Source organism: Salvelinus namaycush, chromosome 28 (assembly GCF_016432855.1).
Source record: "Salvelinus namaycush isolate Seneca chromosome 28, SaNama_1.0, whole genome shotgun sequence".
NCBI lineage: Eukaryota > Metazoa > Chordata > Actinopteri > Salmoniformes > Salmonidae > Salvelinus > Salvelinus namaycush.
The window spans coordinates 40,365,409-40,382,500 of record NC_052334.1 but is presented as its reverse complement, the minus strand read 5'-3'; the positions used below and the strand labels follow the sequence as shown (position 1 = coordinate 40,382,500).

The following is a 17,092-nucleotide window of genomic DNA, read 5'->3' as shown; positions in this document are numbered from 1 at the left end:
CTACAAATGTGGTGCGATCTTTCGAATGGTTTAAGTCACAAAATGACCCCATCACTGAAAGGAACACATACAGTGCCTTCAGAAAGTTCACATTTTGTTACAGCCTGAATTTACATTTAGCAGACGCTCTTACCCAGAGCGACTTAGCAATTCGGGTTAAGTGCCTTGCTCAAGGGCAAAAAGGCTTTTTTTTCTTCTCCTTAACTAGTCGGTTTGGTGATTCGAACCAGCGACCTTTTGGTTACTGACTCGCACTTAACCGCTAAGCTACCTGCCGCCCTCTGAAATTTACCAAATGTTGAGTTGTCACTGGCCTACTCACAATACCACATAATGTCAATGAAAAACAAATGTATTGAGTCAATTATTCACAAGCCCTTTTATGGCAAGCCTAAATAAGTTAATAAGTAGTAAAGATGTGCTTAGCAAGTCACATAAGTTGGATGGAATCACTGTGTGCATTAATACGTTTTTAACTAAAAAAATGACAACCCTATCTCTGTACCTCAAGCGTACAATTATCTGTAAGGTCCCTCAGTTGAGCAGTGAATTTCTAACACAGATTCAACCACAAAGACCAGGGAGGTTTTACAAAGCCTCAAAAAGGGCACCTATTGGGAGGTTTCCTTCCGTTCTGGCAGCTGAGTTAAGAAGGGCGCCTGTATATCTTTGTATTGATACACCATCCAAAGTGTAATTAATAACTTCATGTTCAAAGGGATATTCAATGTCTGCTTTTTTGTGCCCTTCTTTGCAAACTATTGGAAAACTTCCCTGGTCTTTGTGGTGGAATCTGTGCTTGAAATTCACTGCTCTACTAAGGGAACTGACAGATATTTGTACCCCCAAAGATGGGGTACTCATTTAAAAATCAAGTTAAACACTATTATTGCACACAGAGTTAGTCCATGCAACTTGCTAAGCACATTTTTACTCCTGAACTTATTGAGGCTTGCCATAGCAAAATGGTTGAATAGTTATTGACACAAGACATTTCAGCTTAAATGTTTTATTAATTTGTAAACATCTCAAAAAAATATAATTCCTCTTTGACATTATGGGGTATTGTCTGTAGATCAGTGACCCATTTAAATTTCAGGCTGTAACCCCACAAAATGTGGGAAAAGTCAAGGGGTGTGAATACTTTCAGAAGGTACTATATATGACTCCATAGTGCATGTTCGCCCCCAGAGTGTCAAATGTTTTTATGTGGGAACTCTATTATAAAGACTGGAAAGACCAATGACGTGTCCTACTCTGTCGTTATGTCTTCTTATGAAATGAAAGGGTGAACCCTTGTGCTTCAGACAGACTAGTCTTGCCAGACTCTGCAATGCGAAGAGACTACAGACAGACATAAGGTTGAAATCACTGACCTGTTACAGTCAAATACAACCAACTATTAATGTTGGACAAAGAGGAATGTACGAATCTAACACTAAGAAAGGTATGTGCATAAACTTCATTTTGTATTCTTGGGGGATAATACCTGTCATTGTGTTTTGACTGAATCAAATTACCTTAAACAAATAATAAACAAATGCCTCTGATTTCATTGTGAATTTGATTTTGTTACAGAAAAATTGTGCATTTTTATTCCTGCAATCAAAACCTTATATTTGATCTCTTTACAAAATATGAACACAAATATATTACTCCATTATTTGAACAGAAATTGTAATAACTTAAAATATTTGTTAAACAAAACAGAAATGCACTTATACATTTTACATAGGAGGGAGCGAGTACTTACAACTTACATTCACCTTAGTGTCCGTTATCAAGTCAAGTCTTATTTCAAATGTGCAAGAAATACTCATTTTGTAATGGGGAACGAAGGTGAAGTCCAGGTAGACCATCCCTTATTCAGTATTCTTTATTCCATTTGGTGACTAATGCACACAATTCAAGGCCATGATGCCATTAACGGTCCTGTTTGAGAGCAAGATTGTCAATTGTCCTGGAGGCACAGATCTAGGATCGGTAAACTCTCCCAAAATCCTAACCAGTAACCATTAGGAAGGAAAAGGGCCACACTGACCTTAGACCAGTGTCAATGGAGATTTAAGCAGTGATGGCTGGCTAAAGGTCGTTCTTCCTGGGTGTGTTGGTAGTCATCAGGGTGGTGTCACAGGAGTAGCGTAGGCAGCGGTAGATCTCCTCGGCTCTGGGGCGGCTCACACACGCCCCCTTCTGTAGAGCCTCGATAGAGCTACAAGAAGAGGAGAGAGAGAGAGTTAATGCTACTGTAGCTAATTAATGTATTCTCTACTATATACACTACATGGCCATAACTATGGTGGACACCTGCTCGTCGAAAATCTCATTCCAAAATGGGCATTAATATGGAGTTGGTCAGCCCTTTGCTGCTATAACAGCCTCCACTCTCCTGGGAAGGCTTTCCACTAGATGTTTGAACATTGCTGCAGGGACCTGCTTCCATTCAGCCACAAAAGCCTTAGTAAAGTCGGGCACTGATGTTGGGTGATTTGGCCTGGCTCGCAGTCGGTGTTCCAATTCATCCCAAAGACATTTGATGGGGTTAAGGTCAGAGCTCAGTGCAGGCCAGTCAAGTTCTTCCACACCGCTCTCGACAAACCATTTCTGTACGGCCCTCGCTTTGTGCATTTTCATGCTGAAACAGAAAAGTCCCTTCCCCAAACTGTTGCCACATGGTTGGAAGCACATAATTGTGTAGAATGTCATTGTATGCTCTAGCATTAAGATTTCCCTTCACTGGAACTAAGCGGCCTAGTCCGAACCATGAAAAACAGACTCAGACCATTATTTATCCACCAAACTTTACAGTTGGCACTATGCATTCGGCAGGTAGTGTTCTCCTGGCATCCGCCAAACCCAGATTCGTCTGTCGGACTGCCAGTTAGTGAATGAATGAATCACTCCAGAGAACGCGTTTCCACTGCTCCAGAGTCCAGTTGCGGAGAGCTTTACACCACTTCAACCGATGCCTGGCATTGCACATGGTGATCTTAGGCTTGTGTGCGGCAGCTCGGCCATGGAAACCCATTTCATGAAGCTTCCGACAAACAGTTCTTGTGTGGACGTTGATTCCAGAGGCAGTTTGAACCATAGTGAGTGTTGCAACCAACAGACCATTTTTACGCACTACGTGCTTCAGCACTCGGTGGTCCCGTTCTGTGAGCTTGTGTGGCCTATCATTTCGCGGCTGAGTCGTTGCTGCTCTTAGATGTTTCCACTTCACAATGACAGAACTTACAGTTGACCGGGGAATCTCTAGCAGGGCAGACATTTGACATTTGACGAACTGACTTGTTGGAAAGGTGGCATCTTATGACGGTGCTACGTTGAAAGTCACTGAGCTCTTCAGTAAGGCCATTCTACTGCCAATGTTTCTCTATTGAGATTGCTTGGCTGTGTGCTCAATTTTATACACCTGTCAGCAACGGGTGTGGCTGAAATAGCTGAATCCACTAATTTGAAGGGGTGTCCACATACTTTTGGCTATGTAGTGTATCTGATGGTATCAAATATTAAAGATTCTGCAGCACATTAAAAGAGAAATTTCACAATTGTTCAACTTCATCTCCAGCACCACCCCAACATACTGTATGTGAAAATGGCACATTTCTATGTTTTGTGGGGAGAAAAAAGATTGCGAAAGATAATTGTTTCCAATGACATCGACCAATTAGTAGCTAATGCCTACTTACAATTGGTCAAAATCACACGATGCACACCAATGATCTATCTTTTTTACCACAAAACATACAAACGCACCATTTTCACATATGTTGATGTTGGGGTGGTGCTGGAGATGATGAATATGAAGTTGCCATTTGACGTCTGAATGTTTATCGTGTTGTAGGGGTTTTTCTACACCAGACTGAAGAAGACATTTCCATATCCACATATGCAACTGGGGGTATTTCTATAAATAAAAGGGGCCATTGGGATAAAACAAAAAATTGTTTAAAACAAAAATTATTTTTCTGCAGTTCCACATGTGTACTTAGAGGAATATATGCAAATTGCCCATAACTACACCTATACAACATTGGCCTAGAACTATACTTCCTTTAAGTAGGTTTCATGCATACATTGGCAAGTCAAATTCAAGGACTTTCAGGGACTTTTTCAAGCACTGAATTGTAATTTTCAAGGACCTCAATGTTAGAAAATTGTAGAACACCCCCAATATAGAACCCCCCCCTTAAAAAAAGCATGCAAAAAGTATTTTAAAAAATGGGAAAAAAAATTAGTTGAAAATTACCACTTTAATAATAATGAATTTTTGGGGCCTTGTCAATGCATTGACATTCAAATTGTGGAATAGATACCGGCTGGAATGCGGTTATAACCTATCAGCATTCAGGATTAGACCCACCCGTTGTACAATTAAGCAATAACACCCGAGGGGTTTGGCATATATGACAAATATACAGTGCATTCCCCTTTTCCACATTTTGTTACATTACAGCCTTATTCTAAAATGTATTAAATTATGTATTTTCCTCATCAATCTACACACAATACCCTATAATGACAAAGCGAAAAATGTATTTCAAATAAAAACTTATTTACATAAGTATTCAGCCCCTTTGCTATGAGACTAGAAATTGAGCTCAGGTGCATCCTGTTTCCATTGTCATCCTTGAGATGTTTCTACAACTTGATTGGAGTCCACATGTGGTAAATTGAATTGATTGGACATGATTTGGAAAGGCGCACACCTGCCTATATAAAAGGTCTAACAGTTGACAATGCATGTCAGAGCAAAAACCAAGCCATGAGGTCGAAGGAATTGTCCGTAGAGCTCCGAGACAGGATTGTGTCGGGGCACAGATCTGGGGAAGGGTACAAAAACATTTCTGCAGCATTGAAGGTCCCCATCATTCTTAAATGGAAGAAGTTTGAAACCACCAAGACTCTTCCTAGAGCTGGCTGCCTGGCCAAACTGAGCAATCAGGGGAGAAGGGCCTTGGTCAGGTAGGTGACCAAGAACCTGATGGTCACTGACAGAGCTCTAGAGTTCCTCTGTAGAGATGAGAGTCCCTTCCAGAAGGACAACCATCTCTGCAGCACTCCACCAATCAAGCCTTTATGGTAGAGTGACCAGACGGAAGCCACTCCTCAGTAAAAGGCACATGACAGCCCGCTTGGAGTTTGCCAAAAGGCACCTTTTAATTTTATAAAAAATATATATATATATATATTTCACCTTTATTTAACCAGGTAGGCCAGTTGAGAACAAGTTCTCATTTACAACTGCGACGTGGCCAAGATAAAGCAAAGCAGTGCGACAAAAACAACAGAGTTACACATGGAATAAACAAACGTACAGTCAATAACACAATAGAAAAATCTATGTACAGTGTGTGCAAATGTAGAAGAGTAGGGAGGTAAGGCAATAAATAGGCCATAGAGGCGAAATAATTAAAATTTAGCATTAACACTGGAGTGATAGATGTGCAGATGATGATGTGCAAGTAGAGATCCTGGGGTGCAAAAGAGCAAGTGGGCGGGAGGAACACACCGTCTGAACACCGACCAAAGGCCGGCCGACAGGAGCCCTCCCAGGTGGAAAACGAATGCAAATCGGTAAAACGAGTCCTATATCGACACAACCTGAAAGGCCTCTCAGCAAGGAGGAAGCCACTGCTCCAAAATCCCCATAAAAAAGAGAGACTATGATTTGCAACTGCTCATGGGGACAAAGATTGTATTTTTTTGAGAAATGTCCTCTGGTCTGATGAAACAAAAATAGAACTGTTTGGCCATAATGACCATCGTTATGTTTGGAGGAAAAAGGGGGAGGCTTGCAAGCCGAAGAAGACCATCCCAACCGTGAAGCACGGGGGTGGCAGCATCAGCACTTCACAAAATAGATGGCATCATGAGGCAGGAAATTTATGAGGATATATTAAAGCAATCTCAAGACATTAGTCAGGAAGTTAAAGCTTGTTCACAAATGGGTCTGCCAAATGGACAATGACACCAAGAAAACTTCCAAAGTTGTGGCAAAATGGCTTAAGGACAACAACGTCAAGGTATTGGAGTGGCCATCACAAAGCCCTGTCCTCAATCCTATAAACAATTTGTGGGCAGAACTAAAAAAGCGTGTGCGAGCAAGGAGGCCTACAAACCTGACTCAGTTACACCAGCTCTGTCAGGAGGAATGGGCCCATATTCACCCAACTTATTGTGGGAAGCTGCGGAAGGCTACCCGAAACGTTTGACCTAAGTTAGACAATTTAAAGGCAATGCTACCAAATACTAATTGAGTGTATGTAAACTTCTGACCCATAGAAATAAATCATTCTCTCTACTATTATTCTGACATTTCACATTTTTTAAAATAAAGTGGTGATCCTAACTGACCTAAGACAGATCATTTTTACTAGGATTAAATGTCAGGAATTGTGAAAAACTGAGTTTAAATGTATTTGGCTAAGGTGTATGTAAACTTCCGACTTCAAATGTATTTTCCAGCACTTGGGCTGTTGTTGCATCGCATGTGCTATCACAACAGCTGTTCCTCACTTGACTGTCATTCAGAAAATTCCTTCCTGGATCAGATGATGTGTAATAATATCACAACATAATTAAACGGCTCCACACCAAATGCGCATCCAACAAGTATTATGCATAATTATTGAAGAGTCACGTTATTGACAGTATCAATTTAGGTTTTAAGTATCGCAGTAAGGTGACTCTTTCGGTTAGAAGCATTCGATTTTGCAATGGCATACATTTATGTGCCCATAAAAACTGTTTTCATCCCGTAACATAAGGAGACACAAAATGTTACGTAGTTACACTGCATTTCCGAGATCTCTTTACAAAAAGCTGTCTGACAGCTAGATCCAGGATTCAAGTTTTATTTAACTAGGCAAGTCAGTTAAGAACAAATTATTATTCACAATGACTGCCTACCCTACCCCAAACTGCCTCTGGAAGCAACATCAGCACAAAAACTGTTTGTCGGGAGCTTCATGAAATGGTTTTCTAAGATCACCATGAGCAATTTCAAACGTTGGTTAGAGTGGTGTAAAGCCCGCCGCCATTGGACTCTGGAGCAGTGGAAACGTGTTCTCTGGAGTAATGAATCACGCTTCACTATCTGTCAGTCTGACGGACGAATCTGGGTTTGGCAGATGCAAGGAGAACGCTACCTGCCCGAGTGCATAGTGCCCACTGTAAAGTTTGGTGGAGGCGGAATAATGGTCCTTTCCTGTTTCAGCATGACAATGCCCCCATGCACAAAGCGAGGTCCATACAGAAATGGTTTGTCGAGATTGGTGTGGAAGAACTTGACTGGCCTGCGCAGACCCCTGACTTCAACCCCACTGAACACCTTGGGGATGAATTGGAACACCGACTGCGAGCTAAGCCTAATTGCCCAACATCAGTGGCCAACCTCACTAACGCTCTTGTGTCTGAATGGAGGCAAGTCCCGGCAGCAATGTTCCATAATCTAGTGGAAAGCCTTCCCAGAAGAATAGAGGCTGTTATAGCAGCAAAGGGGGGACCAACTCCATATTAATGTCGATGATTTTGGAATGAAATGTTCGACGAGCAGGTGTCCTCATACTTACAACAGAGAACCGAGGTAACAATGCTTAGAGAGATGACTAAGCTAAGGACCCTGGGACTTAACACCTCCACGCTGATTCTCAACACTGGGGCCCCTCAGGGGTGTGTACTCAGTCCCCTCCTGTACTCCCTGTTCACCCACGACTGCGTGGCCAAACATGATTCCAACACCATCATTACGTTTGCTGACGACACAACAGTGGTAGGCCCAATCCCCGACAACGATGAGACAGCCTATAGGGAGGTGGTCAGAGAACTGGCAGTGTTGTCCTCAACTAACCTGTACCCCCGCACACTGACTAACCGGTACCCCCTGTATATAGCCTTGTTATTGTTATGTTATTGTGTTACTTTTTTACTTTAGTTTATTTGGTAAATATTTTCTTAACTCTTCTTGAACTGCACTGTTGGTTAAGGGCTTGTAAGTAAGCATTTCACAGCAAGGTCTACACTTGTATTCGGCGCATGTGACAAATAAAGCTTGATTTGATAACAGAGGTAATGCTAACTGACATGCTAACAGAGCTAATAATGCTAACAGTGATGCTAACAATAGCAGTTTATTTCCCCTACCTGTTGACCAGGTGGCCCACCGATCTGAAGCTGTGGCTCATGTTGAGGGCGTTGACATAGCTGACACAGGGCAGCGTTCGGTAGAAGAGTAGCGCCTGCTGCCGGTGACCTTTGACCTCTAATGGCACGCTAATAGCCTGGCCCTTCCTCTGCTCCACTCGGGCCAGCTCAGCCAGTAGGGTGGCGCTCTCCTCAGGCCCCCCACTCACCAGGAGTCGGACGCCTGCCCGCACCAAGCTGGCCAGTGTGCTGTCGTAGTAGCGTGTAGGTTGGAAAGGACGGGAAGCTTCACCTATGGGAAGAAGGCGAGGCAAATGTACAAAATATGAAGAATAACGAACGGTAGATCAACTTTCCAAAAATGTTTGTCTGATGATAGAAAGGCAATGCTGAACCCTTTAAATAATGTAATGTGGGATCTTCCTGGTTATAGTGTTACATTCAATATTTTATCAAACTTCCATATACATTCTGTCATCGGTCATCGCTAGACACACTTGATGTAGCTTGCCCACCCGTCCACATCATGAGAAGTTGGGCACGCGGTTCGGAATCAGAAAGCTCTTTGTTTACCTAGCAGTGAGCGGATATGTTTACATGTAACTTCAAATGCAGCTCATGCAAGTCAACAAACATTGCAGATGTCAGAGGATTGATTACCGGGCAAGCTAGCAAGCCAACGAGGCAAGGTAAAATATCACAAATAGAGCTAGATGAAGCCAGAGGAATAATATACTTGTTGAACATACTGTAGCTATAGCCATCAGTCCTGCACGTTTTTATGGTCATCACTCACTGTTAAAGAGTGACTGCCCTTGAAAAAGCATCTTCTTGTTTTGAAAATGGCCTATGTGGCATCGATACGACTTAGAAACATTTATTCTAGTGTCAAAATTGACTACAAAGTGTAAATAGGATCATTTTGGTCATAAAGTCCGTCTCGTCCAAAACTGAGGTTTGCGAGATGATGAAAAAAAAATGGTATGTCATGGAATGGAGGATACCGTAACAGTTTTCCATGGGTTGGCAGTATCCACGTAATCATAAATTCAGAGAGCAGCTGCACGCGACCGAATCATTAACGCCCATGGTCAATTAGCTTTGACATTCGATATCCTAATGGGGCTAGTTAGGGACCATCAGTAAATTAAACAATATTTTAAAATGGTCAATTGCTCCAAATTTCAATGACTTAACCTCAAACCAACTATAAATTGTAGAAATTCATATACAAATATTGAAAGCATGTAATGAGACAACTAAAAGATGTGCAAGATGGAAATATTGTCCCATTTACATTGTGTAATTTATTGACAGTCCCCAAGTATTCCCAGAGATGGGCTATCCAAAGTCAAACCAGCTTTGCCATGGTCGCACACCAGCCGGCTGAAGCTAATTGGCGAAATAATTTGTCTAACTAACTCTTCCTACCTGCGAACACACACAAGAGGCACCCACATCAAACCACACCCTGGAACCAACTCACTTTTGAATTAGTCCGCTTCCATTTCTTAATGAACCAAATCTAAAACGAGGCCAAATAAGGAAGTGCAGTTGCCCTTTAAGTTTGTCAAGGTCCCGACTTTAGCGTTAGCTATCCTACTACAAGAGCATTTTGGTGCTGGTGCATCATTCGAACGTGACATCTGCTTGTGGAATGGATCCAAATGAAAACAAAGCAAGCTGGGCGAGCTAAATCAAGTGGCTTCTGTCACAATCAAACAAAAGTGATGTGACAAGCATAATGTAGAAAATCAGGAAGTGACGCCCACAGGAAGTATCCCAGCCAACTGGTCCATTAAAAAGTGAGTGCGTCCCCTCCCTCACCTGGTTTGGTGCGGTCCTTCTCTACGATGAGACAGATCCGCTCAAATAGGCCCTGCAACCTGGTCACCTTCTCCACAAGCCGTTTGCGGTTCGGCATCCCGGCCAGTTCCGACTGGCACTGCCTCTCGACCGCCATGCGGTTACTGACCACGAAGTCGCAGCCGTCCAGCGAGCACACGTGGGCCGTGACAGCGTAACGCTGGCGCAGGCTGGAGACCACATCCGCGCAGGCTGTGATACAGCGGCTGTCCACCAGTACAGAGACGAGGCCCGATGGGTTCGATGACGAGGCAGGGGGCTTGCTTAGAGTGGCGGCCTGACAGAAGGAGGTCTGGGCGTGGGGTACTGAGGAGGTGGAGGAGGTAGCCTGGGGAAAGACACAACATAGACATTTAGGGAGAAATCAAATGAATTACTACTTCTGTAATCCACATTCCGGAAGATTCTATTCCATTCTTCTATTGTAGGAAAAGTTTGGCCTAGACGGATGAAAAAAATAGAACAGTTGTTGTTTGTACTCTGTATTGATTCAAACATCTGTTATTTACAGTAACTAAATATCCCTTGGCACGTGATGCTAAGTGAATTTATTACAGTTTACTAACATCATGGTACATAGATCAGCATCTGACATATCTGTGTGACCTATATGGCTGTGTATACACAGGCAGCCCAATCAGATTTTATTTCACTAATTGGTCTTTTGACCAATCAGGTCAGCTCTGTAAAAGATTGGATGTGATTGGTCAAAAGACCAATAGGTGGAAAAAAATAGCATAATTGGGCTGCCTGTGTAAACACAACCTATTTGGCCTATATCATGTGGCCCATATCAGTACATTACCTGTGGCTGTTTACTTGAGAACAACAGAGACTCTGACTGCTCAAAGTCCAGCTCCTCAGACAGGAGGGCCTGCTGATGGAGCCTCTGGCGACACCTCTCTTCCTGCTGCTCCTCTCTAGGCCCCCTCACGGAGCTCACTGAGGAGGTCCTGCTGGTTCCACTTGGGGCGCTAGGCTCCATCACAGAGTTCATAGAGGAGGACCTGGCTCCACTGAGGACTCTAGGCCCCACCACACAGCTCGCTGTGGAGGCTCTGGTGGTTCCACTAGGGGGCACCTGCTGCTGTGGAGCTTTAAACACCCAGTCATGCTGTTGCTGTAACTCAGTTAGCCTGCAGATGGCAGCAACACCTCCAGCTTTCACACTATTTCTACTTTTCTCCACTTCTTCTTCCGAGCTGGAGTCCTCCAAGTGCACTATGCGGGAGCGCTTTTTTCCCCCAGCAGGATTAGGTTGAGGGTCAGCAGCCCGCTTGTCCAGAGTGGCAAGCCCGCTCCCAGCCTGAGCCCTGATGTTTCGGATCAGCGCCTTGCGTCTGGTGGGGTACTGCCTCCTCCCCTCCACGAAGGAGTCCTCGTAGATAAGCTCCAATGGGACCTCCTCGCCGAGCTCTTCCTCACCACTGCCACTCACCACAAAGCTGTCCTCCGCGTATGTCTCGTCCAGCTCAGGCACCTATGGACGGTTTGGAGAGAAGCTTAAGCAAAACGTTATAAAGTGATTGAATCGGCTAACTTCGTTTCTTTACTTCTATTCATTGTTTCTTTAAAAACTTTAAGAAATTATTAAGTCAGATTTAAAAAATGTTTTATCTAATCCAACAAAAAAGGGTTTAAGTGGCTTGAAAAATCCAAGGTCCAGTGGGTTTTAAAGTAAAAAAGCCTTTATTTATCCTTCATAAACACCTATAGATTTCAGCATAAAGCATTCATCAGAAAAAAAGTCAACTTGAGTGTATTTGTATTTATTATGGATCCCCATTGGCAGCAGCTACATTTCCTGGGGTCCAGCAAAATTAAGGCAGTTTATACAATTTTAAAACATTACATTCACAGATTTCACAACACACTGTGTGCCCTCAGGCCCCTACTCCACCACTACCACATATCTACAGTACTAAATCCATGTGTATGTATAGTGCGTATGTTATCGTATGTGTGTATGGATGTGTCTGTGCCAACGTTTGTGTTGCTTCACGCTGTTCCATAAGGTGGTTTTTAATCTGTTTTTCAAATCAACCACTTTCACCACTTTCAGCCAGGAGAGATTGACGTGCATATTATTAATATTAGCTCTCTGTGTACATCCAAGGGCCAGCCGTGCTGCCCTGTTCTGAGCCAATTGCAATTTTCAAAAAAGTCATTTTTTGTGGCACCTGACCACACGACTGAACAGTAGTCCAGGTGCGACAAAACTATGGCCTGTAGGACCTGCCTTGTTGATAGTGCTGTTAAGAAGGCAGAGCATCGCTTTACTATAGACAGACTTCTCCCCATCTTAGCTACTACTGCATCAATATGTTTTGACCATGACAGTTTACAATCTAGTGTTACTCCAAGCAGTTTAGTCATCTCAACATGCTCGATTTCCACATGATTTATTATAAGATTTAGTTGAGGTTTAGGGTCTAGTTACTGTTTTGTTTAGTGAGTGAAAAGGGTACAGTTGATAAAAATCATAGAATAAAACTCTAAGGGACAGTTTCCCCAAACACAGCCAAGTCCTAGACTAAAAATCACGTTCAACGGAGATTCACTATTGAAAGTGCATCTCAGACAAGGACTAACCTCTGTCTGGGAAACCGGCCCTAAGATTAATAGACACCAAAGAAATCCTGATAATCCTACCTGAGAGAAGATGTCCATGTTGTGGTTTTGCTTGTAGATCATTTTGAACTTGCCAGCCACAGCAGGACTTCTCACTGACTTCAGGTAAACCCCCTGCATCTCAGAATCTGTCACACAGGGAGATACAATGAGAGTGTGTGTGTGTGTGTCAGTCAAGTAATGCCCAAGCTGCTCGAGCCAGCAGTAGTCCCCTTTGACAAAATGCTTGAGTGCTGGGTCATGTTAGGGCACACCAAATCATGTCAATACATAGTGCAACAGAAAATGAAAGTGAGCGATTCTTAGGCATCTCCCCATTTTAGAAACGCTTTATTCCATTTCATGCCCAGTGAATGAACTGTATAATAGGTGACTACCTGTATAACAACTGTATAACATAAGAGACTTTGGGTCCATGAAAAGCGTTGTACTAAACCCATGTTGTTATTATTATATTTGACCCCTCACCGTTGATTCCCTGGGAGCACTGGGTGTTGCTCACAACGAAGCCCTCCAGTGAGCGGTTCTGCTCTTCACCGTCCTCTTCGTCAGATGACACCTCCGCCCCCTCGGACAGCGCCGCCTCCTCGTCCAGAAAGTGACGGGCTCCTCGGTGGTGGTGCTGCACGGCCTGCTGGGAAGGAAATGTTGATTCGAAGGAGTAGATTACTTTACTGTCCAACGTACATATGAAAAAACAAAAATGTCTTCTGCTTTATACCAAACCCTCCAAAAGACACAGAAATGCGTCGACCAACAGAGAAGGTAGCTGAACGACAAGACACTTGAAATGACCCTGGGCTACTGACAACCACTTCTCATGTGAGATGTATTTGACACCTGACTGACCTTAGCTTTCCCATGCGATGCTGATGGTTTCGCAGCCACGTGGGGGGGAGCTCTTGGCTGTCGAACAGAGGTATGCTGGAAGTCATCGTCAGACATCGCCTCCCCCCCCCCCTCGCTCTCATCTGACTGGAAAAGAGGTTTGGAAGACATGGTCAAAGCCATATTAACTTTATTATGACGGTCAGAAGAAGAAGAAAAAATGTCAACATTCATTGTAATCCACAAGTATTTATTTGATGCTAGCTTGTACTGAATTAAGTAAAAGATAATTGAGAGGAAGAGAACCGTACACACAAGCTGCTAGAACTGACACGTTTGATAATGATACTTTAGTGATAGTGGTTATAGTGATAATGATACTTTAGTGATAGTGGTTATAGTGATTATCTTACAATGCATGCCACTGCATGCTTTGACTTCCTCGTCACTTGTATAGGAGAATCCACATCACTGAGAAGCATTGACTGGGAGAGGAAATATAACAAACAATGGATAAACAGAATCATCAATCATCAGAATCATGTGAATACATTTTTAACTTGGGTCCCACAAGGAATCATCTCTCAAACAAATAACTTTTTTTCCCCAGATACTTTTGCATTTGCATCATTGATATTCCACCTAAGATGCAAAGTGTAAATCTTTAGTTGGAAGCCCACGTGACTATTCTGACCCACTTATGCTTTCTGCATGCTTTCTTTATCTCTGGCAAGGCCATGTATGCAACTGTGTGGTGAATAGTCTTGTATTGTCAAAACCTGAGTTGTCTCAGAGAAAACAGATGCTTTCCTAAAAGAGGCCAGTCTGAATAGAACTTTTTTAACAAAATAGATCTTCGCAAAAGCATTCTGCGAGCCTATTGCCATGCCGACAACAGGCAGCTATGAGACAGACAATGCTTAAAGGCTTATATAGAGAAGTGAGATACATCAGACCGCTCAATATTCCGACAAAGTATGGTATCATTACTATATATTGAGCACTTCTTAAATAGGGCACATATGCTCTACAGCCATGGCAAATAAAGTGTGGAAAAGAGGACAGAAATTAGATATGGTAGGTTACATAATAGAAATGGATGATTGTACAATTGATGGTAGTGCAACTCAATGCACTACTACTGAACAAAAATATAAAAACGCAACATGCAACAATTTCAATGATTTTACTGAGGTACAGTTCATATCAGGAAATCAGTCAATTGAAATAAATAAATTAGGCCCTAATCTATGGATTTCACATGAATGGAAATACAGATATGCATCTGTTGGTCAGATACTTTATGAAAAAAGGTAGGGGTGTGAATCAGAAAACCAGTCAGTATCTGGTGTGACCATTTGCCTCATGCAGCGTGACACATTTCCTTTGCATAGAGTTGAGCAGGCTGTTGATTGTGGCCTGTGGAATGTTTTCCCACTCCTCTTCAATGGCTGTGCGAAGTTGTTGGATATTGGCGGGAACTGGAACACACTGTTGTACTAGAGGTCAACCGACTATGATTTTTCAACGCCGATACCGATTATTGGAGGACCAAAAACAGCCGACACCGATTAAATCGGCCGATTTTGTTTATTTATTTACTTATTTTAACTTAATATAATACATCAATAAAATCAATTTAGCCTCAAATAAATAATGAAATGTTGAATTTAGTTTAAATAATGCAAAAACAAAGTGTTGGAGAAGAAAGTAAAAGTGCAATATGTGCCATGTCAAAAAGCTAACGTTTAAGTTCCTTGCTCAGAACATAAGAACATATGAAAGCTGGTGGTTCCTTTTAACATGAGTCTTCAATATTCTCAGGTAAGAAGTTTTAGGTTGTAGTTATTATAGGAATTATGACTATTTCTCTCTATACCATTTGTATTTCATATACCTTTGACTATTGGATGTTCTTATAGGCACTATAGTATTGCCAGTGTAACAGTATAGCTTCTGTCCCTCTCCTCGCCCCTACCTGGGCTCGAACCAGGGACACATCGACAACAGCCACACTCGAAGCATCATTACCCATCGCTCCACAAAAGCCGCAGGAACAACTACTTCAAGGTCTCAGAGCGAGTGATGTCACCGATTGAAACGTTATTAGCGCTAACTAGCTAGCCATTTCACATCGTCTACACCAGCCTAATCTCGGGAGTTGATAGGCTTGAAGTCATAAACAGCTCAATGCTTGAAGCACATCGAAGAGCTGCTGGCAAATGCAGGAAAGTGCTGTTTGAATGAATGCTTACCAGCCTGCTGCTGCCTACCACCGCTCAGTCAGACTGCTCTATCAAATCATAGACTTAATTATAACATAATAACACACAGAAATACAAGCCATAGGTCATTAATATGGTCAAATCCAGAAACTATCATTTCGAAAACAAAACGTTTATTCTTTCAGTGAAATACGGAACCGTTATGTATTTTATCTAACGGGTGGCATCCCTAAGTCTAAATATTGCTGTTACATTGCACAACCTTCAATGTTATGTCATAATTATGTACAATTCTGGCAAATTAATTACGGTCTTTGTTAGGAAGAAATGGTCTTCACACAGTTCGCAACGAGCCAGGCGGCCCAAACTGCTGCATATACCCCGACTCTGCTTGCACGGAACGCAAGAGAAGTAACACAATTTCCCTAGTTAAAAGAAATGTATGTATGCAGGCAATATTAACTAAATATGCAGGTTTAAAAATATATACTTGTGTATTGATTTTAAGAAAGGCATTGATGTTTATGGTTAGGTACACATTGGTGCAACGACAGGGCTTTTTTCGCGAATGCGCTTGTTAAATCGTCACCCGTTTGGCGAAGTAGGCTGTGATTCGATGAGAAATGAACAAGCATCGATTATATGCAACGCAGGACAAGCTAGATAAACTAGTAATATCATCAACCATGTATAGTTAACTAGTGCTTATATTAAGATTGATTGTTTTTTATAAGATAAGTTAACTTGCTAGCCAGCAACTTACCTTGGCTTCTTGCTGCACTCGCGTAACAGGTAGTCAGCCTGCCACGCAGAGTCCTCGTGGAGTGCAATGTAATCGGCCACAATCGATGTCCAAAAATGCCGATTACCGATTGTTTTGAATATGGCCCTAATTAATCGGCCATTCCGATTAATCGGTCGACCTCTATGTTGTACACGTCGATCCAGAGCATCCCAAACATGTTCAATGGGTGACATGTCAGGTGAGTATGCAGGCAATGGAAGAACTGGGATATTTTCAGCTTCCAGGAATTGTGTACAGATCCTTGTGACACGGGGCCGTGCATTATCATGCTGAAACATGAGGTGATGGCGGCGGATGACTGGCACAACAATGGGCCTAAGGATCTCCTCACGGTATCACTGTGCATTCAAATTACCATCGATAAAATGCATTTGTGTTCGTTGTCAGTTGCTTATGCCTGCCCATACCATAACACACAGTGAAAAAGTAGCAAATTGGGACTTACCACTGGAGAAGACAAGGGGTTCGCCTTGACATGATGATGAACCCGCTTACGGGTGATAACCTCCTCCTCACTGTCACTGGTGCACAGGCCTGCGGCAGGGGACAACAAATCATAATGCACATGCCTGAAGTGCTTACCCACTCA

At 42.6% G+C, this 17,092-nt stretch overlaps 1 protein-coding gene across 1 annotated transcript in view; it reads right to left on the bottom strand.

The window, feature by feature from the left end:
- Positions 1 to 1,030: 1,030 nt before the first annotated feature.
- The window catches only part of fancm (FA complementation group M), a 72,201-nt gene continuing 56,139 nt past the window's right edge, over positions 1,031 to 17,092 (bottom strand). The window contains exons 15-22 of the mRNA XM_038967657.1: positions 16,949 to 17,037; positions 13,495 to 13,620; positions 13,114 to 13,279; positions 12,667 to 12,773; positions 10,820 to 11,494; positions 9,976 to 10,342; positions 8,149 to 8,440; positions 1,031 to 2,212 (exon numbers count right to left, since the gene is read on the bottom strand). Of these exons, the coding sequence (XP_038823585.1) occupies positions 2,083 to 2,212; positions 8,149 to 8,440; positions 9,976 to 10,342; positions 10,820 to 11,494; positions 12,667 to 12,773; positions 13,114 to 13,279; positions 13,495 to 13,620; positions 16,949 to 17,037 (1,952 nt within the window). The 3' untranslated portion in view covers positions 1,031 to 2,082. The remainder of the gene's footprint in view (positions 2,213 to 8,148; positions 8,441 to 9,975; positions 10,343 to 10,819; positions 11,495 to 12,666; positions 12,774 to 13,113; positions 13,280 to 13,494; positions 13,621 to 16,948; positions 17,038 to 17,092) is intronic.